The following is a 23674-nucleotide window of genomic DNA, read 5'->3' on the forward strand; positions in this document are numbered from 1 at the left end:
GGAAGCGCCCAGCCACCCTGCAGAGGAAACTCATCTGGGCCGCTTGTACTCGCGAACTCGTTCTTTCGGTCATGAGCCAAATCTCATGACCATAGGTGAGGATCGGAATTTAGATCGATCGGTAAATCGAGAGCTTTGCCCCCCTACTCAGCTCTCTCTTCACCATGACGGTCCGATACAGCAACCGCATCACTGCAGATGCTGCACCGATCCGTCTATCGATCTCACGCTGCATCCGTCCCTCACTCGTGAACAAGACCCCGAGATACTTAAACTCCTCCACTTGAGGCAAGGACACTCCACCGACCTGAAGAGGGCAAAGCACCTTTTTCCGGTCGAGAACCATGGCCTCGGATTTGGAGGTGCTGATTTTCATCCCGGACGCTTCACACTCGGCTGCAAACCGCCCCAGCGCACGCTGAAGGTCCTGATTTGACGAAGTCAACAGAACCACATCGTCCGCAAACAGCAGAGACGAGATTCTGTGGTTCCCAAACCAGACCCCCCCTACACCCTGGCTGCACCTAGAAACGCCGGCTGTGGAGGACGGCTTTTGGATGGTGGAAAGGCGAGGGAAGCCCCGTAGTGCTTGGTGCCCAGTTGTGGCACCCTGATCACACTCGCTGGAATTGCCTGATGTGAATTCTCTGAGCCCACAAGTGACTCACCGGACTTTAGTGACAGGAGATTCAATCACCCCCAAAGTCAGGTTACAGACGCCGGCTGACATTAAAGGTATTCCTGGGGCCAGAGCTCCCGACATTGCATTCCATCTTAGGGTACTGACGCTGCAGAAGGGAAGACAGACTAAGGCCCATGAAGTGAGATATAGTCACATAGTTATTCACGTCGGCACCAATGATATCAGGATGAAGCACTCAGAGGTCCCAAAAATGGACAAAGAGAGGACTTGTGACCTTGCCAGAAAGATGTGTCGCATCGATTAATAGTCTCTGGTCCCCTCCCCTCCCGGGGTACTGATGAGGTGTTTAGCAGGCTGACATCGTTAAATAGGTGGCTGGCAGAATTTTATAGACAGCAAGGATTTAGCTTTATTGATAACTGGCCTTCGCTCTGGGGTTGCCGTGGTTTGCTGATGCTGGACGGCCTCCACCCTACTGGGGAAGGCACGACCATCTTGCCTGTGAACATAGATAGAGCTCTACAGGGAGGGTAACATTAGGAATTTACAGCAGGCCACAGAGCAGCTGATTAGAGACCCTGCAAGGCTTATGACAAATGTGGTTGTGGAATCCATTAGCTTAGCGGGGAAATTAGTGCAGAAAATCCACTATGGTGATAGTGCAGTTTAACTGCCAGGGAGGGAAATTCAACAAGTTGTGTCAAGTTGTGTCTGCTACCTACAATGCGCGTGGAATATCTCAAACCTAAACCTACTTCTAGGCATCTTATATATGCTACTCTGGAACACCCCTAAACCCAAACAGTTCAACTGTCAACCCCACTGAGGTCCTTAGACTGGGTCTCATTAACATAAGATCACTGTCCTCAAAATCATTGTTGATCAATGATCTAATCATTGATCATCACTTAGATATGATTGGGTTATGTGAAACCTGGCTTAAACCTACATCTGTTCTCCCCTTAAATGAGGCCTGCCCACCAGCATATACATTTAGTCACGTCCCTCGTGACGCGAAGCAAGGCAGGCGTGTTGCTCTTATTTATAAATCTAGGTTTAGCTTATTAGCTGTTGGGGGTCACAAATATAACTCATTTGAGCATCTGATTCTCCGCTCTGCTCAAGATATTATGCATTGCCAAGGTTAGAAGAATAAAAATCAGCCGTATTACTTTGTCACTGTATATAGGCCTCCTGGCCCATATTCTGAATTCTTAGGTGAATTTGGTGCGTTTATCTCTAACTTGTCAACTAGTGCAGATAACATTCTGATCATTGGTGACTTAAATCTTCATATAAATAAGCCTTCTGATCCCCTCTGCAAATCATTTATGGAAATTGTGGATGCATTAGGATTTCAGCAATGCATTCGGGATTCAACGCATATTAGTGGAAATACCCTGGATCTTGTTCTCGCACGTGGTATTGCTGTCACAAATACTGACATCATGCCTCTTACATCAGTGGTCTCTGATCACTCACTTATTAAGTTTACAGTTTCGCTGCCGTGTTTAGTGGAACAACAACCTTATATATCACTACGGCGATGCATCAACTCCTCAACTAAGACTGAACTCGAAGCTAGACTGCCGGATGTCTTAGCTTCGCAACTGACAAATGCCCAGTCAGTACACAGACTTGTGGATAGTTTAAACTCAGTGCTCAAAACTACACTCGACATGATTGCGCCACCTGTGTTAAAACCGCTCTCCCCCAAATCACAGTCACCTTGGTACGAGGATTACCTGCGTGACCTCAAGCATAAGGCAAGAAGTCTAGAACGGAAATGACGTCGTTCAAAATTAGAAGTATTCCACCTTGCGTGGCATGATGCTATCTTAGACTATAAGCATGCATTATTGGCTACAAAGTGGACCTATTACTCTGATTTGATCAACAAAAACAAGCACAACTCAAAGTTCTTGTTTGACACGGTGGCAACACTTATTCATGGACAACCACCTGTAGTTCGCTCTCCTTTTACAGCACAAGATTTCTTGGATTATTTTGAGAAGAAAATAGAAGACATTAGGTTAAACATATCCCAGCATGCCTTAACCCAGCCACGACACCATGCTACTGAGGTGGGCGCCACTACTGAGGTATTACTTAGATTTACAGAATTTGATAGTATCTCACAAGGCATGCTGACGAAACTCGTAACGTCAACAAAAAGCACAACCTGGTTATTTGATCCTATACCAACAAAACTGTTTAAGGACCTGTGGCCCACTCTTGGGCCGACTGTGCTGGAAATTATTAATCTTTCTTTAACTTCTGGATCTGTTCCTAAATGTTTCAAATCTGCAGTGATTAAACCATTACTTAAGAAACCTAATCTTGACCCTAGTGTATTGAAAAACTATTGGCCGATATCAAATCTATCATTTTGCTCTAAAATTCTGGAAAAAGTGGTGTCACGGCAGCTCATAGACTATCTTAGTGACAATAATCTCTTTGAGCCACTGCAGTCTAATTTTAGAAAATATCACTCCACAGAGACGGCTCTCACTAAAGTGGTGAATGATCTTCTGCTTACAATGGATTCGGACACCACTATGGTTCTGTTGCTGTTAGATCTCAGTGCTGCATTTGATACAGTGGATCATCATATTCTACTTGATAGGCTGTAAAATCATTTTGGGATTATGGGGAATGCCCTTGCATGGCTGACGTCATACTTGACCAGTCGTTCTCACTGTGTTTTGTACAGTAACACTACCACTAACCTTAGTGACATGAAATTTGGGGTTCCACAGGGGTCTGTCTTAGGCCCCCTGCTTTTCGTCCCTTTATATAGCACCTCTTGGGCACATATTGTGGCATTTTGGGATTACTTTTCACTGCTATGCTGATGATACTCAGTTATACATGCCGATAACTGCTTGCAGCAGTGAGAAGTTGGATGTCTAGAAACTTCCTACTTTTAAACTCTGATAAGACTGAAATGATGGTTCTTGGTCCAGTGAGACATCGGCATCAATTTGACCAGTTAACGCTCAGCCTAGGCTCGTGTGTCATACATCACACTGTCAAAGTGAGGAACCTTGGGGTCATTTTTGATCCTACGTTGTCCTTTGGCCTCCACACTAGAAATATTATGAGGACTGCTTTCTTCCACTTGTGAAATATAGCAAAGATTTGTCCCATCCTGTCTATGGCTGATGCTGAGACCCTGATCCATGCATTTATCTCTTCTCGAATGGACTACTGCAATGTTCTATTTTCTGGTTTACCGCAGTCTAGCATTAGGGCTCTCCAATTGGTTCAAAATGCTGCAGCCAGACTTTTGACACGAAGCAGAAAGTTTGACCACATTCCACCTATTTTGGCATCCCTTCACTGGCTTCCTGTCCCAGCGAGATCAGATTTTAAGGTTCTGCTACTAGTCTATAAAATTGTTCACAGACTGGCACCTCCCTATCTAGCTGATTGATTGATTGACTGATTTTATTTATTATTAAAATGTACATTGTATAACAATAACAAATATTGTATACAAGCAACATTAAAATAAAAGGATTACACAAAAAGCGCAAGCGCTTATTTCCATTGTGGTCCTTATAAAAACAAAAAAAAACAAAAACAGATACAGTACATAATCAACATGGGTACAAAAAATCGTTTTTAACAATGTAAAGTGAACATATGAATTTGTGACTAGGTGAAATAAAATAAAAAAGTACCTAAATAGTACAGTATTTAAAAAAATTAATAATATACTTGTATAAAAGAACTAGATTCCTCAGCATTGAGGTTATCAAATAAGAATTGTCTGACTAGGCCAGGGGTGGCCATGTTCGGTCCTCAAGAGCCACATTCCTGACACTCTTAGTGTCTCCCTGCTCCAACACACCTGAATCCAGTGAAAGACTCGTTAGCAGACTTTTAATGAGCCTTTCATTGGATTCAGGTGTGTTGGAGCAGGGAGACAACTAAGAGTGTCAGGAATGTGGCTCTGAGGACCGAACTTGGCCACCCTGGACTAGGCATTTAAAAAGAGACCTGCTCCTTTGACTCTGTACATGACTAGGTAATTGATTCCATAACAAAACACTTGTATAGTTAAACGAAGATTTTCCATGAGACTTAACACTGGGTACTTGGTAGGACATGGTACTGAATCTTGTACCGATTGAGTGGAGATTACGTGTTCGCTCAAAAGGACGGGCCAAATATGATGGAGCATTTCCATAAAAGATGTTGTGCATTTGGTTTAATTTCAGTTGGCGAACACGCAACTGAACTGGTAAATACCAACTTGTTCAAATTCATGAACACCGATATGTTTTCTGGCCGGTGCATTTAAAAGATACCGAATCACTTTGTTCTGGGTACACTGCAACCGAGTTCTATATTTCTTGGTTAGTCCAGTGTACCAAGAGGTGCTGGCATAGTCAAAATGACATTGAATGAGTGCCGATACTAGCATTTTCTTGGTTTTTAAGTCGACATTCCTCGCTTGTCTATATAAGAATTTCAATTTGCCGTTTGACTTACTGATGACATTTTCAGTCATGCCAGCTCCAGACAGAGATTGATCAAGTTTGGCACCCAGGTATTTCACCTGTGTTTGACAATTCAATATATTGCCAGCACATTGTACCTGAATGGAATTACATTTGCGGAATTTACTTTTAGACCCGAAAAGTATTGACTCCGTTTTGCCTAAATGTAAAGATAGCTTGTTATCAATCAGCCATTCTCTGATTGATTCAAGCTCAGAGGAGAGTATTTTCTCTATACCCTCGACATCTTTGCCCAAAACGATAAGGGCAGTGTCGTCAGCATATACGAGTGTCTTGCAACTGACGGCAGACGGAATGTCATTAACATAAATGAGAAAAAGTTAGCTGACCTAATTAAACCTTACTTTGTGTCCCTAGGGTGAATAAGAAGTCTGCGGGTCACAGAGCTTTCTCTTATCATGCCCCTGTTCTGTGGAATGATCTCCCTGCTTGAATAAAACAGTCAGATTCTGTGGAGACTTTCAAGTCCAGACTAAATACGCACTTTTTTTTCTTTCGTATGGCTAGCATACTGGTACAGTTTTGTTTTACGCATTTTACTTTTTTAATTCATTTTATTAAGAAACAGAGCGTGCCGCAGCCTCAACTTTACCTAAATTCTGGGTCCTTCAGTGAAGCTTAGGGCTAGTGGCTGGCGATCACCTTAGTATTTCTTCTGTTTTTCTTGTTGATTAATGCTGGCAAATTATACAGTATTTCTTGTGTTTCTGATATCTGATTCTGTTTTTTCTCTCTGTTTAAGCTGCAGCCCCATCCAGAGATGGGAGTTGTATTTGTGTTGGTGACCCTCCTGTCCTGTGCACCAACAGCATTTCTTGTATATTCATCCATGAATTGTTCTGTGAATTGTTCTGTAATTTATGTTTGTTGCATGGCCCAAGCAGAGGGTCACCCCTTTGAGTCTGGTCTGCTTGAGGTTTCTTCCTCAGAGGGCGTTTTTCTTTACCACTGTTGCTCTGGGGGTTAGTAAGGTTAGACCTTACCTGTGTGAAGTGCCTTGAGGCAACTCTGTTGTGATTTGGAGCTATATAAATGAAAATAAATTGAAAATTGAACTGAAATTGAAAAATCAAGATATACTTGTACTGTCATGCAGATCTTCAGCTTTTATTCAAGTTAAAAGTAAGAGTTATAAGTAGACACTGAAGCCCACTGATGCTGGTACCCATCCCTGGACAGGACATCAGTCCATCACAGGTTACTTACCCAGCCTAGGGTTACACCCTTACAGGTGGATGGACTGGGGAAGTCACAGATGGAATGTCTTGTCACAGGACACAGACAGGTAGCGCCACCAAGAACTGGCTCGAAAACAGTTAGAATACCAGCTTTACATATTTGTATTCTAACTCCAAGGAGTTGAACAAAAGTATTGCATTAACCATTTAGGAATTACAGACATTTTTATACATAGTCCCTCCATTCTCGGAACCCATAAGTAATTGGACAAACTAAATATAAGGGATATTGTTTATACAATTATTACTTTTACAGGTACATCCACTGACTTGTCTTAAAAAAAAGTCATGGGACGGTTACATGAACACTTCCAAGTCAGTGAGTATGTCTTGGACTTACTTTACATCAATCATTAAAAATACAAACAGTGTGGTACAATATGGTAAATCTGTCCTGAGTAAGCAGTTCTCAAAAGCTGAGTGACCATGCAAGGAGAAGACAAGCGAGGGAAGACACCAAATTATAGGTGTCTGTGGCTGTGACTGGAGAAATGATGCACTGTCCAAATTGTATCTATTGGACCACCAACAGCTTATACAGAGGAATGGAAAGTGAATGATTTTCTTCAAAAGATCATGTGGAATTTCAACTACACCTTGCCAGAAAGCACACAGGAGACTCAAGCCTAGTTTTAACCTGTTTTATCTATTTTTCTTGTATGGAAACTACAGAAAATAGGCTATTTCATTTCAGCTCCATTGTAGTGGTGAAAAGAGGCAAAATTACAGAAAATTATTACTGTCCAAATACTTATGCTCATGACTCTATCTGTCTATAGTGCATCTGGAAGGTTTGCACAGTGCTTCATTTTATCCACTTTTTGTTATGTTACAGCCTTATTCCAAAATGGATAAAATTTGACACAGAATATCCCGTAATGACAATGTGAAAAAGGGTTTCGAAATTTGGAAAGTCACACACCTGTCTACATATAAGGTCCCACAGTTGACAGTGTATGTCAGAGCACAAACCAAGCATGAAGGCAAAGGAATTGTCTGTACACCTCTGAGACAGGATTGTTTCAAGGCACAAATCTGGGGAAGGGTACAGAAACATTTCTGCTGCGTTCAAAGTCTCAATGAGCAGAATGGCCTCAATCAGTAAATGGAAATCATTTGGATCCACCAGGACTCTTCCAGGAACTGTCTGCCCACCTGAACTGAGCAATTGGGGGAGAAGGGCCTTAGTCAAGGAGGTGACCAAGAACCAGATAGGCTCTCTGTCAGAGCTCCAGGATTCTTCTATGGAGAGATGAGAAACTTCCAGAAGGACAACCATCTCTGTAACAATCCACCAATCAGGCCTGTGTGGTAGAGTAGCCAGACGGAAGCCACTCCTTAGTAAAAGGCACGTGGCAGCCCACCTGGAGTTTGCCAAAAGGCACCTGAAGGACTCTCAGACCATGAAAAACAAAATTCTCTGGTCTGATGAGACAACGACTGAACTCTTTGGTGTGAATGCCAGGCATCATGTTTGGAGGAAACCAGGCACCATTCCTACAGTGAAGCATGGTGGTGGCAGCATCATGCTGTTGGGTTTTTCAGCAGCAGGAAGTGGGAGACTAGTCATGATTGAGGGAAAGATGAATACAGCAATGTACAGAGACAACCTGAATGAAAACCTGCTCCAGAGCGCTCCTGACCACAAAGTGTGGCGACTGTTCATCTTTCAGCAGGATAATAACCCTAAGCACACAGCCAAGATATCAAAGGAGTGCCTTCAGGACAACTCTGTGAATGTCCTTGAGAGGCCCAGTCAGAGCCCAGACCTGAATCCGATTGAACATCTCTGGAGAGATCTGAAAATGACTGCGCACCAACACTCCCCATCCAACATGATGGAGCTTGAGAGGTGCTGTAAAGAGGAATGGGCAAATCTGCCCAAAGATAAGTGCACCAAACCTGTGCCATCATATTCAAGAAGATTTGAGGCTGTAATTGCTGCCAAAGGTGCATCAACAAAGTATTGAGCAAAGGGTGTGAATACTTATGTACACGTGATTTCTATTGTTTTTTTCATTTTTTAATAAATTTCCAAAAATGTAAAAAAAAAAATTTTCATGTTGTTATTATGGGGTGTTGTGAGTAAAATTCTGAATGAAAAAATGAATTTACTCCAATTTGGAATAAGGCCATAACACAACAAACTGTGGAAAAGTGAGGCGCTGTGAATACTTTCTGGATGCACCATAACTAGTCAACATCTAGTCCTATAATGTACAACCCCAATTCCAATGAAGTTGAGACATTGTGTAAAATGTAAATTAAAAACAGAATGCACTGATTTGCAAATACTCTTCAACCTATATTCAATTGAATATACCACAAAGACAAGATATTTAATGTTCAAACTGTTAGACTTTTTTTGTTTTTGTGCAAATATTTTCTCATTTTGAAACCGGATGCCTGCAACACATTTTAAAAAAGTTGGGACGGGGCAACAAAAGACTGGGAAAATTGATGAATGCTCAAAGAACACCTAATGGGAAACAGGTGAGTGTCATGATTGGGTATAAAAGGAGCATCCCGAAACAGCTCAGCCGTTCAAAAGCAAAGATGGGGCGAGGATCACCACTTTGTGAACAACTGCATAAAAAAATAGTCCAGCAGTTTAAGAACAATGTTTCTCAATGTTCAATTGCGAGGAATTTAGGGATTCCATCATGTACAGTCCATAATATAATCAGAAGATTCAGAGAATCTGGAGAATTTTCTACACGTAAGAGAATCTGGAGAATTTTCTACACATAAGCGGCAAGGCCGAAAGCCAACATTGAATGCCCATGACCTTCGATCCCTCAGGCAGCACTGCATTAAAAACCAACATCATTGTATAAAGGAGCTTACCGTGTGGGCTCAGGAACACTTCAGAAAACCAGTGTCAGTTAACACAGTTCGTCTCTACATCTACAAGTGCAAGTTAAAACTCTACCATGCAAAGCGAAAGCCATATATCAACAACATCCAGAAACGCCGCTGCCTTTTCTGCGCCCGAGCTCATTTGAAATGGACAGACACAAAGTGGAAAAGTGTGCTGTGGTCTGATGAGTCCACATTTCAAATTGTTTTTGGAAATCATGGACATTGTGTCTTCCGGACAAAAGAGGAAAAAGACCATCCAGATTGTTACCAATGCAAAGTTCAAAAGCCAGCATCTGTGATGGCATGGGGGGTGTGTTAATGCCCATGGCATGGCCAACTTACACATCTGTGATGGCACCATTAGTGCTGAAAGGTACATCCAGGTTTTGGAGCAACACATGCTGCCATCCAAGCAACGTCTTTTTCAGGGACATCCCTGCTTATTTCACCAAGACAATGCCGAACCACATTCTGCATGCGTTACAACAGCATGGCTCCGTAGTAAAAGAGTGCAGGTACTAGACTGTCCTGCCTGCAGTCCAGACCTTTCGCCCATTGAAAATGTGTGGCGCATTATGAAGCGCAAAATACAACAATGGAGACCCCGGACTGTTGAACAACTGAAGTCGCACTTCAAGCAAGAATGGGAAAGAATTCCACCTACAAAGCTTCAACAATTAGTGTCCTCAGTTCCCAAACACTTACTGTGTGTTGTTAGAAGGAAAGGTGAAGTAACACAGTAGTAAACATACCACTGTCCCAGCTTTTATGAAACGTGTTGCAGGCATCCATTTCAAAATTAGCAACATTTGTACAAAAACAATAAAGTTTATCAGTTTGAACACTAAATATCTTATCTTTGTGGTGTATTCAATTGAATATAGGTTGAAGAGGATTTGCAAATTATTGTATTGTTTTTATTTACATTTACACAACGTCCCAACTTCACTGGAATTGTGGTTGTATCGTGCGCTCCTGCTGTGCTGTGCTCTGGTCACTTGTCTTATACGATGGCTTCCTACCACATTAGGACGTGATCACCAGGGCAACTCTGTGTGTTTAATCATCCGGGCCCTAAAATTGTAGATTTAGGTTCCATGCAACAATAAGGCTCTTCAACAAATGGTTCCGGTGCCATGAGGCTCTTGCAGACTTACAGTTAATTATTACACTAAATTTCCCACCAGTATTGAACACTTTGTTTGACAAATATGTGCAGGAAAAAAAAACTATATAATTAGTCTTCCTCGTCCACTTTTTAACACATCCTCTGCTTAATGAAGACCTGTGTTTTGGCTTTCCCTCATGAACTAAATTAGTTAATTAACAAGGAAATGAGAGGCCTGCTGCCTACGCTCCAGATCAGCTTGGGAGTGATCCAAGAAAATAAACATCTTCAGCTGGAAGACAACTACACTGATTTTATGTCCCAGCCAACCTATAGTGTTGGTTCTGTGTATAATCTGTGGTCTACACTACAGATTATACTGTGAAGCCTACAGGTTAGACTAGTCCAATAATGTTGTGGAGGCAGAGACTCTGTCTGTGAGTACAGTCTATGTTTTGTCATTCCAAGCCAGACATCAATTCTGTCTTCCAAACGCAAACATTGGATCATTTTCATAATCATTACCAGATCTGCTTTCCTTGGAGGATGATCTCTGTCTGTACATAGTAAATTCTGCAGTGTTAAATTAACACTGCAATGAGTACATGCAATGTGTGATCACACAGCACAAAGTGCTAATCTCTTCTGTATGATATTCAGTTTTACTTCCACTTTGGCCCACCTGGAGCATGACAGGAAGCCTGTTCTCTGCTGCATATGAACAAAGCACGTCACTCGGATTGCCTCACTGCAGTGTCATTTACGTGCCTTATATATGAGTCACTGCTCACTTCTGGTATCATTAACTGATGTGGTGATGCCACACACAGGCGATTAGTGAATGTTAATGATTCATTAAAAGCTCCGTACTGCTGTTTATAGAACAGGGGCGAGTCCACGTTTATATTAGTGGAGTCTCCAAAGAGGGTTGTTGAGTGGTAACCAAGGTTACATATTGCATGCAAGCAGTTCACCATGATTTTACTGTCACAAGTTGATTTGTTGTAAGGATTTCTCAAGAACTAATAAATGAGTTGAAAATCTTAACAAGCCATGATTTTTTTGTGGATCGAGATAAATAGATGGATCTTGGTTGTTTTGTTTATCTTTTTGTTTGTAATATTGTAAGATTAAATTCTTTTTTAAGCACATCACACTATAATTTGAGAAAAAATTGAAATTTTTGGAGGTGTGTTTGTTGGTTTGTTCCACTACTCCTCCAAATGGGTTGGGCCAATTTCAACCAAACATGCTGTGTGTGTGGGGGGGGCTGACCCTTGAACTGCCGTTAATGAGTTTGTTTTGGCAAAGGTCAAGGTTAGTGGGGGTCAACGGTAGACATTTTTTTTTTATCTAACTGTTGGTCCTCGACACCTCCCAGGTCCTTTGGATGATTTTCACTAAACTTGATATGTGGACAGCAGTCATCCCCAGAACTGTCCTTTAATTTAATTTAATTTAACCATTGAGATCAAGATCTCTTTTGCAAGGGAGACCTGGACAATTATAAAGCTCCACTCCACCTCACCTGCATGTCTTTAAATGTGGGAGGAAACCAGAGCACCCAGAGGAAACCCACGCAAACACGGGGAGAACATGCAAACTCCACACAGAAATAATGCCAGACGCCCCCCCCCCCCCCCCCCCCCACACACACACACCATAAAGCACAGATTGGTCATCCCTGCCCTGAAAGGTACTGTTCATCTCTACTTCATTCACCTGTTTTTGCACAGTCCCATTTCATTATGTTATGTTTATTTAACAGTGAATATAGTTTTGCCTATTTGGTTCTTTTACTTCTTACAGAAGTGTTCTTTTTTCTTTTCTTATTGTTTATGCACCAATAACACCAGATCAAATTCCTTTTATGTGCAAACTTACTTGGCAATAAATTCAATTCTGATTCTGGAATAAGGCTGTAACATAGTAAAATGTGGAAAATATGAAGTGCTGTGAATACTTTCCAGATGTACGGTAGGTTTAAAAAAAAAAACAAGAATTAAACCTTGTAACCAAAAAAAAAAACACTCTATACAATGAAAATAAATAAACTGTGGAAACCACTTCTTTCTCTCCATTGCTTTCAATGGAAAAGAGCTGCTGTTTGCCACACCCCCTTTCCATAACAGATAGAGGGTTCCTCTTTGTGTCTTTCCCAGAGACAATAGATGGGTTTCTACTACACTCCAGATTTTGCAGTTTGAAGTAATTGCAAATATACTTAATGGAAATGCATGTATTTTGAAAAGAAAAAAACTCTCAAATATCACTGAAAAGGCTTCGCACTTGCATAAGGTGATTTTCAGGCCATCCAAATAAAGCCATTGCAAATAACAATAATAATAATAAGCAGCAATGGACCTGCTTTTACAGGTCCATACAGAAAATATAATGATACTGGATCTGAAAAAACAATGAAATGGCAATATTTAGCAGGTCTTCCCCTTCCATTGCCATTACTAATTGAATTACAGTTATGGCAAGAACTTCGCTACAATGACAGTTATGGCAAGAGGACAAAACCCAGCAATTCCACCCCATTGTTCAATTGAAACACTGTCATTTTGTGACTGTTTTTGTCAACATTCTGACAATATCATTCGCGTTTTGTGCAAATCTGTCATGGAAATGCAGCTGGTATGGGTGTCTCACAGATCAAACTGATGTCCAGGAATGGAAACTAGTTATATGTGTTACAGATGTCTAAAATGAACTGTTTTGGGCTTAAATGTTGCTAATATCAGAATAATTTCTCCATGCACTCTCACGGATTTGTGCACTTTTGATGATGTTTAACATGAACCACCCACGTGTAACTGGAAAAGGTAGGATGAACAGATTCTGCACAATATCAGAGTTTTGGGAATAGCACTGAGGCTAGTGTGTAACTTTAACCATCACCTTGATAATGACCAGAAATAAATAGAAGTTGAAAAAAAACGGTTCAGACTTTCATCCAATTGTCCACACATTCCACACTGAAGGACACATTCAGCATTTGTTAAACGAACTGCATTTCTGTAACACGATTCCATCTGATACAGAGACTGAAAGCACTTTACAAAGATCACACACATACACACACACACTAATGTGAGCGTGCTGCCATGCAAAGGCACCCAACTACACACTGGGAGCATCTTGCACCTCAATGCACTGCCTGTCGGACAGGGAATCAAACTCACTGCTCTAACATCCAGATGAACACCTCCTCCCTGTAGTTATGTAATAGCTACGTTAATTATTAGATATCACCTGTCAGCATGGCACTTTGCTCTACAAATGCTCTTTAATCAGCTCACACTGTAAGAAATGAAACACGGGGGTTTTAAATGTAATTAATACTATTATTTTCAATATACTTGCAATTGTTAATTTTAGGGATCTAAGTAGTAATGTTTCATTTGATTTAATTAATTTCAACTATAATATTGTTTTACACTTAATTTACAATGTTATGTGGAAAAAGTTACCTTAACTTTATCAATTAAAGTCAACGTTTTATTTCTTAGAGTGCACAATCCAAAACACACACAGCCATTATATTGTATTTAACTAAGAGTTTGATTAGCACAGCCTCTACTCCCTGTTTAACTGTTCATCATTACTGTGCACTTATTTTATACCATGGTCAGTGAGAATTCCATGTCTAACTGACGTGCATTATTTTCATGTATACGCACACATAGTTTGGCGAGTTAAGTCACTGTTATAATCTCTCCGCTCTGGTTGTCACCATAGCAACGCGCAAATCAGTTGGAGCAGATCAGCTGTGTTTTGACAGGTGAATGACAGAAATGCGATAAAACATGGATTTCCAAGTGAATTTTAATATTTTTGGCCAAAATAAAATGTTTGAGGAATGGAAAGAGGAGGAGAGCAAATGAGAAGAACAGCAAAAGCAACGGCGTAAAGCTTTAACATCGGACCAACTGGACAAGATTGAAGATGGGAAAGAAGAAGAAAACGGTTGCCAAGGATGAAAATATCTCGAGACTGACATAAAACAGCCCCAAATACTTACGCATTTTTATCAAGTTCTGTTAACTTAAATAAATATTTGTGTGTTAGCTCACTGTGTGGACCATGGTATAAGCAGATTAAACAACTTGAAGCCACGCATTATAGGCTTCGCTTCGTGGTGTTTTAGACTCTGTGTCGTGCATTCAAACCGTATAATGCACAGCTTCTCGTTGTTTAATCCTTGCGAAAATGACACCCAAGAATTAAAACATAATGCTGGTTACACAGGTAGAATGTAAAATTCCAGTGGTGGATGTGGCCACTCTCACCACCCCGTGAGCACCGCCTATGCAAAAGAATCAAATCAGCTTCATACTGCATCTGTCAATGGGGGGCTCACCTCGGTCCACTGTCCATTGATCTGTACCATGAGGATGACACATGGGTCTGACTTGTTCAGTGTATCTCGATCCAGCAGAGCTTTGCAGGAAGCCCGCAGCTCTACTTTGGTCACGCAAGCAGCTGAACCACTGAGGCTGGTCGCTGGGGAGATGGCCTCCAGAATGTCATTCATCATGGTTCTGGCGCTGATGTGCAAAGCCAGTGTTCGGCTGATCTCAGAGAAGACGGAGCAAACACTCACAGCAGACTCTCTGTTTGCACTTGGTACAGATGTCACATGAAGAACAGGGATTTCTGCGAAGTCCCGGAGGGAGCGGGAAGCGAACCCAAAGTGTTATCACAGCGATCAGAGCTACAGCTGTCCTCTCATCTCAGCCCGAGGATGACGACACACAGTACCCCAAGGGTGCGCGATCAGATCCCTGAAAACATTAATTCAACACCTTCAAACCTCATGCTTAAAAAAGAAAAAGAATGGCTGTCATCGCGAATTATAATATATTTCGCACGTGCACGCAAAACTTATCATATTCACCTTTTCCGACCAGGCATAAATAGGAAAACTTGATGGAAAAGTTGATAGATATGTAAAAAGACGCGGTGAATGCTCACACGCACAAGGCGCGTTCAGCACCACGGACAGCGCCCAAAGCGATCACCCCAAACTTCACCGATCATCTGTCGATACGTTCCAAAGCTATTACTGACTCATTAAACGGGCAGCATTACAAATAATTACTTCGTAATTGATCAGAATAAGTCAGCACAGCTGTGAGAAAAAGCTTACTGATTGACCTTCAGAAGAGACAAAGTGAGGCTGGACCGCTTGTTTGTAATAACTGCAAATAACTCTTCAAGTTTAAGAGACTCTTCTTACCTGCCGGTTTGTTGTCCGTGCGCACACTCACTTTGTTTAATCGTTTGTCATCGCGCACTGTTGGATTGTTTGCGGTTCCAGCCGTTAGGAGGCAGAGAAGGAGAGTGCAGAGAGCCCGGCTGGAAGGAGGGAAGGAAGGAAGGAAGAAAGGAGGGAGGGAAGGAGGAAGGAAGGAAGGAGGGAGGGAAGGAACGGCTTCACGCCCTCACACTATTTCAAGTGCAAATAAATAATGAGCGCAAGAAAAGATTATTTTACAATGAAAAAATAGGATTTAGGAAAAACGAAGACAAAAAAAAAGTGTGCCAGTGCGCACGTTTTTTTTATTATGATGTCGGTTTTGACAAAATTTAAAGGGCTCATATTACGCAATTTTCTGCAAACAGTTTGGTCATTACATACATACACATACAAGCACACACACACACACACACATACAAACCCAATTCTAATGAAGTTGGGACGTTGTGTAAAATGTAAATAAAAACAGAATACAATGATTAGCAAACCCTCTTCAACCTATATTCAATTGAATACACCACAAAGACAAGATGCTTAATGTTCAAACTGATAAACTTTGTTTTTCTGCAACTATTTTCTCATTTTGAAATCGATGCCTGCAACACGTTTCAAAAAAGCTGGGATAGTGGTATGTTTACCACTGTGTTATATCATCTTTCCTTCTAACAACACTCAATAAGCGTTTGGGAACTGAGGACACTAATTGTTGAAGTTTTGTAGGTGGAATTCTTTCCCATTCTTATTTTATGTACGACTTCAGTTGTTCAACAGTCCGGGGTCTCTGTTGTATTTTGCACTTCATAATGTGCCACACATTTTCAATGGCCGACAGGTGTGGACTGCCGGCAGGCCAGTTTAGTATCTGCACTCTTTTTCTATGAAGCCACGCTGTTATAACACGTGTAGAATGTGGCTTGGCATTGTCTTGCTGAAATAAGCAGGGATGTCCCTGAAAAAGACGTTGCTTGGACAGCAGCATGTGAATGCTCCAAAACCTTGATGTACCTTTCAGCACTAATGGTGCCATCACAGATGTGTAAGTTGCCCATGCCATGGGCACTAACACACCCCCATACCATCACAGATGCTGGCTTTTGAACTTTGCATTGGTAACAATCTGGATGGTCTTTTTCCTCTTTTGTATGTAGGACACGACATCCATGATTTCCAAAAACAATTTGAAATGTGGACTCATCCGACCTCAGCACAGTTTTCCACTTTGCGTCTGTCCATTTCAAATGAGCTCGGGCCCAGAGAAGGTGGCGGCATTTCTGGATGTTGTTGATGTATGGCTTTTGGTTTGCATGGTAGAGTTTTAACTTGCACTTGTAGATGTAGCGACGAACTGTGGTAAGTGACAATGGTTTTCTGAAGTGTTCCTGAGCCCACAGTGTAAGATCCTTTACACAATGATGTTGGTTTTTAATGCAGTGCCGCCTGAGGGATCAAACATCACAGCATTCAATGTTGGTTTTCGGCCTTGCCACTTACATAAAGTTCTCCAGATTCTCTGAATTTTCTGATTTATATTATGGACTGTAGATGATGGAATCCCTAAATTCCTTGCAACTGAACATTGAGAAACATTGTTCTTAAGCTGTTGGACTATTTTTTTCATGCAGTTGTTCACAAAGTGGTGATCCTCGCCCCATCTTTGCATGTGAACAGCTGAGCCTTTTGGGGATGCTCCTTTTATACCCAATCATGACACTCACCTGTTTACAATTAAACTGTTCACCTGTGGAATGTTCCAAACAGGTGTTCTTTGAGCATTCATCAATTTTTGTTGCCCCTGTCCCAGCTTTTTTGAAATGTGTTGCAGGCATCCATTTCAAAATGAGCAGATACGAGGTCTGTTAGAAAAGTATCGGACCTTTTTATTTTTTGCAAAAACCTGATGGATTTGCATCACGTGTGCTTGCATGAGCAAACCTTGAACCTTCGTGCGCATGCGTGAACTTTTTCACGCCTGTCGATTGCATCATTTTCTGGTAAGCAGCCTTTGTGTGAGCACGTGTAGTGCACTCGGCAGATTTTCATTTCAAGGAAAAAGACGGAACAACTGAAGTAGCGCTACTGCATTCAAATTTTGCCAGAAACTGGGCGACAGCCAGGTGGAAACCAATATATATATATATATATATATATATATATATATATATATATATATATATATATATATATATATATATATATATATATATATATATATATATATACACACACACACACACACACACACACACACACACACACACACACACACACACTAGTCGGTTGACCATGGGGATCCACAGGCTATAGATTGGGTAGTGTTTTTAAAAAAGGTCGCAGTTTTCTATGAGTTGAAATGGTGTGTGATTCCAAAATGTTTTAGAGCCTTAGACTTCAACAGTTTTTAGAGGAAAAACTCTGTACATTTATTTCCTGTTAATTACATAACTTTGTATTGTTAATTTACTGTCTTAATGTATTAATAAATTGTTTAGGTTCTTGCTTTATATACACACTATTATTATCATTATTATTAATATTATTATTATCAGTATTATTATTATTTTTATTATTTTATTACTTCTATTTTGTCATTTGATTTTTAAATGGACCACATTGAGAACAAGTGTTTTCACTTGTGTCATCAATATATTTTTAACATATTTACAATTATATTATGTACTTACATTGAACTTACTAAATATAATCAGCACACATGCTTTTAATATATCCATGATTTACCACCCCCAGCTGGAATGGAATGTGAGTCCAAAATATAATTAGCAACATCCACTGTTCATTGTTGTTAGCTAATATCCATAGTTTCTCCAAAATATTACATTTGTCAATGTTCCATTTTGGCGGTGTTCACCCTTGACCCAAAATACAAAAGTGTACCAAATGTCAACGGCAAATGTCAGCTCTTCCCAGTTTCTCCGTGATTGGTGTATGTTTTTCTTTCACCAAAACGTCAAATCTAGACTTGCATATTAGATGCATCTTCTGGCAAATTGTAGCTGAAGTTTTAGGTATTCTTTTAAAGAAATTCCTCTTCCATAGCATGTCACCACGAAGCTGTATAATTGGGGATATAAAATATAAAACATGAAAATTCAGTAAGGTATATCTTATATATTATATTCCAATTATATGCCAGTATACAAAGGTATTTCTAAATATCTAAAAAGGAAGAGTAAAATAGGAGAGTAGAAAAGAGTAGAGTAGAGCCACTTAGGTGCCTGGTCTTGAGAACCAGGGATGGTAGGTTTGTACTATGCACAATTTCTCCAATCCGCAGTAGCCTATAACTTCTTCTGGGTTGTCTGGGTGGCTTTCCTCACTTTTCTCCTTCTTGCAAAGTCACTCAGTTGTTGAAACTGTCTACGCCACACAGATTTACCATAGAGTGCCATATTGTTTGTATTTCTTCATAATTGATGTAAATAAAGCACAAGACATATTCAGTGACTTGGAAATGTTCATGTATCCATCCCCTGACTTGTCTGAAGAAAACTGGCAATAAAACTGATTATTTAAAGGTATTATACCAAAGGGGCTGATTGGTTATGCAACCCATCATCTTGGCTTTTATATTTTTAATTAATTTATATCAAGTTGTAGAGATGTGCTTTGAGTTTCAGTCTAAGGAAGACAATTTTATAAATGTTTATACTGAGAAACCTGATTTACTTTATGTATGTGAAATGGCATAAGTAAATTAAAATGTGTGAAATACCAAGGGGCTGAATACTTTTGCAAGGCACTGTACATACATACAATACATATACACACATCCACCTTGGATCTGCATGGTGATTTGGCAGTTTTACGTTAGATACCCTTCGTTATGAAACTACACATTAGAAAGATGTGGGCAGGTGTTTCCTTGAACCGGGAACCGTCCACATAAGGCATTGTGGTGGCCAAGTGGTTAGTGTGCTTGTTTCCAGAGCCCATTCTCCACATTAAGTTCTGTCAGGGAGGACATCTGGCAAAAAACCTGTGCCAAATCAATATGCAGGTTCATATCGGTTCTGCTGTGGTGACCCCTAATGAAAAAAGGGAGAACTTACATACCTACACACTTACATATATCCTCTTTGGCTGGTAATAGGAACCAACTGGTTCCTTACCTAAGTAATCAACATGCGTGGGGCAGTGGGGGGTGTCCAAGGCTCTGTAACTGTACATTACAGGATAGGACATAAAGTGTTTATCCAGGCAGTTCTTAAAACTTTTGACAGATCTGCCATCCTTATTTCTTCAGGGTGCAAACAGCTTCTTAAACTTCTTATTGGCCTCTGATTTGGATGTTTCATATCATTCCTGTTTTATATATATCACAGCAGTCATAGGGCGTGAGGCAGGGTACACCCTGGACAAGACACCAGTTTGTCTCAGTGCCACACATTCACACCCACATGCACACCTACAGACAATTTATAGTTTCCAATCCACCTAACCTGCATATCTTTGGATGTGGGAGGAAGCCGGAGCACCCGGAGGAAACCCACACAAACACAGGAGAACATGCAAACTCCACACAGAAAGGCCACAGCTGGGAATCAATCCCATGACTTTCTTGCTGTGGGGCAACAGTGCTAACCACTAAGCCATCGTGCTGCCCCACTTTTTGCCCCTATCAGCAGTAATTAATGTGTCACACTGCTTTATGCTGTGCAGCAGCTCACTTGCTGATCAGTGAGCAGTTTACCAAAGAAAATGATTTTAGAGTAATAATAATGTCACGTTTCACAGTTGTGTGTACAGTATGTGGGAGGTAACACATACAGATGTTCCAGTGCGTCAGAGCAGCTATCCTGGAATCATATTACAAACCACTTACACAAACCAGTGTCAGTGTGAGCAGTCTGAAATAAGATGGATCAGATACACACGCAGAACAAGTGGCTTTGGAAGCCTATAAGATTATTACACCTCAAAGCAAATGGAACTGATCTTCCATTCACAGCTTCATGTGTCTGTTCGGGCTTTGACAGAAAAGTCAAACAGCACGCATGTTGAAATTGTCAGAATTCAAATCAATAGATGTTACATAATGTGTGCTGCTTCCACACAGCGTTTATCCTTCGACCTTGTGGCCTTCCACCCACAAATGGAATATTTTCATGAATGCATTTCCAGACATTGCATAAGATTGCACTGACAGAGCAAAATTTGAGTTTTTGTAGTGCAGGAAGGGAAGCCATGGTGACGAACAAGCAGTTAAAAGAAAATACATCTCTTAGGAAAATGATGGATCATTAGTATGCACCAAAAATCTGTTGCTCAGGAAGCAGAAAAGGCTGAGGAGTCGCCCAGATCTATATCACCTGCCAGGTATGTGTTGCACATGCGCAAACAAATGACTTTGGATCAGGAATAACTGTTTTCTAAGTTGTCTTAAGTAATATTTCTTGACAAAATGGACTCTTGTTGTAAACTCCATAAACAGTTGTTCCAGTTGGCTATTAAATGTTTCAGGCATGTACAGTTGTATGTAAACGTTTGGGCACCCCTGATGATTTCCATGATTGTTCTTTATAAATAGCAGATGAACACACTGATATTTGAGAAGTGAAATGAAGTTTATAGGATTTACAGAAAGTGTGCAATAATACTTTAAACAAAATTAGGCAGGTGTATAAATTTGGGCACCCCAACAGAAAAATTCCATCAATATTTAATAGATTCTCCTTTTGCAAAAATAACAGCTTCTAAACACTTCCTATAGCTTCCAATGAGAGTCTGCATTCTGGTTGAAGGTAATCATTTTTACAAAACATCTCCAGTTCAGTCAGATTTGTTGGTTTCTGAGCATGGACAGCTCGCTTAAAATCACACCACAGATTTTCAATAATATTCAGGTCTGGGGACTGAGATGGCCATTCCAGAACTTTGTACTTGTTCCTCTGCATGAATGCCTTATTAGATTTTGAGCAGTGTTTAGGATCGAGCTCCGGCACAACTTCAACTTTGTCACTGATTCCTGAACATTGTTCTCATGAATCTGCTGATATTGAGTTGAATCCATGTCACCCGTCAAACTTTAACAAGATTCCCAGTACCTGCATTGGCCACGCAGCCCCACAGCATGATGGAACCACCTCCAGATTTTACTGTAGGTAGCAAGTGTTTTTCTTGGAATGCTGTGTTCTTTTTCCACCCCTTGTTATGTCCAAATAACTCAATTTTAATTTCATCAGTCCACAGCACTTTATTCCAAAATGAAGCTGGCTTGTCCAAATGTGCTTTAGCATACCTCAAGCAACTCTATTTGTGGCATGTACACAGAAAAGGCTTCCTCTGCATTACAGCATCATACAGCATCTCCTTGTGCAAAGTGCGCTGTATAGTTGAACAATGCACAAAGACAATATCTGCATCAACATCATGTTGTAGGTCTTTGGAGCAGGTCTGTGGGTTGACTATGACTGTTCTCACCATCCTTTGCTTCAGCTTATCTGAGATTTTTCTTGGCCTGCCACTTTGGGCCTTAACTAGTACTGTGCCTGTGGTCTTCCATTTCCTCACTATGTTCCTCACAGTGGAAACTGACAGCTGACATCTCTAAGATAGCTTTTTGTATCCTTACCCTAAACCATGATATTGAACAATCTTTGTTTTCAGGTCATTTCAGAGTTGTTTAGAGGCTCCCATGTTGCCACTTATTAGAAGAGATGCAAAGAGGAGAAACATTTGCAAATGGCCACCTTAAATACCCTTTTTCATGATTGGATTCACCTGTGTAAGGAGGTCAAGGGTCAGTGAGCTTACCAAACCAATTTTGTGTTCCAAAAATTACTGCTAAATGTAGTCAAAGGAATAAAATTTCAAGGGTGCCCAAATTTATGTACATGCCTAATTTTGTTTAATTATTACACTTTCTGTAAATATTAGAAATTTCATTTCACTTCTCAAATATCAGTGTGTTCGTCTGCTATATGATATATTTAAATGAAATTTCTGATCCAGACAACCAATGATTTATAAAGAAAAATCATAAAAATTATCAGGGGTGCCCAAACTTTTACATACAACTGTAACTGGTTGCATGCATTGGCGCTTTTGGGAAGGTGGGGATGAGCCTTTGGCCTGTCTGGGTAGTTGACAATCGGGACACAGGGTGATTCCATGGTGCAGTAGATGTGAGGATGCTCAGCGGGCGCCTGCTCCCAGACCTCACCTGACCTCTTTGAAGGACTTGGCTTCCTTCTCTGAGTTTATCCACCCAGAAGCTTTCAGTCGGTGTTGTTTACAGCAGAAAGACCAGTCAGTCAAATGTGAGTAGGAGTGATGCTCCTTCATACCCACGTCCTGTGCAGAAGCTTGCAAGGATATTGGCTCCAACAGCAAGAAAAACAAAGCATTTGGCTCCCTGCTTTTAATTATATCTGCTCTGCTGATTGGACTGCCACAGTGCAAAAGGGAAAAGAAATTCACACAGCTCTGATGAAATCCATCCAGCTGACACTGTAGGAGTCAGAGTTTGGGTTTACCCACCTATGAAGTACCCAGTTCTCCACACAGAGTAAGCTCTGCGGTTCCGTCACCTTACGTCAGACTCTCGTTTTCACCCTCGGTGCATCGCTTTCTGTGGGTAATGGAAGCGTCTGCTGTGGAGCGCGCACCTGAGCCCTGTTACGCCACAGCTCCAAACAACGGCCATCTGCTGCTGTTATGCCAGTTCAGCACCTCACATGATGTCCTCTGCATTTACGCATGGATCATCTCTTCTCATTGTTCACACGACCTCTCCCCGGTCACGTCCAATGCATGACCCTATATTGACCCCAAAAGGAGAACGATCTCTCCTAATGACTCTGGTTTATTTGCGGAGGATCGGCTTCCTTGAGGTCTGGTGTGTTTGTTTTGTTGGGGGAGGCAGATTCTGAACACATTGATTCTGGAGCATTAGTTCCTACATGCTCTAATAACAACGCCCCCCCCCCCCCTTTTTTTTTTCTCCTTTGGAATCTACAAATTTCAGCCTTGCACGTTTGTTGTAGTGACCTGTAAATACAGCAAAGGTCA

General features: G+C 41.0%; 1 protein-coding gene across 1 annotated transcript in view; it reads right to left on the minus strand.

The window, feature by feature from the left end:
- Window positions 1–15051, minus strand: part of cpne7 (copine VII) — a 195920-nt gene extending 180869 nt beyond the window's left edge. Inside the window, 1 exon segment of the mRNA XM_034190465.1 lies at window positions 14747–15051. Within this exon segment, the coding sequence (XP_034046356.1) occupies window positions 14747–14923 (177 nt within the window). The 5' untranslated portion in view covers window positions 14924–15051.
- Window positions 15052–23674: the final 8623 nt, after the last annotated feature.

Source organism: Thalassophryne amazonica, chromosome 2, assembly GCF_902500255.1.
Source record: "Thalassophryne amazonica chromosome 2, fThaAma1.1, whole genome shotgun sequence".
Classification (NCBI taxonomy): Eukaryota; Metazoa; Chordata; class Actinopteri; order Batrachoidiformes; family Batrachoididae; genus Thalassophryne; species Thalassophryne amazonica.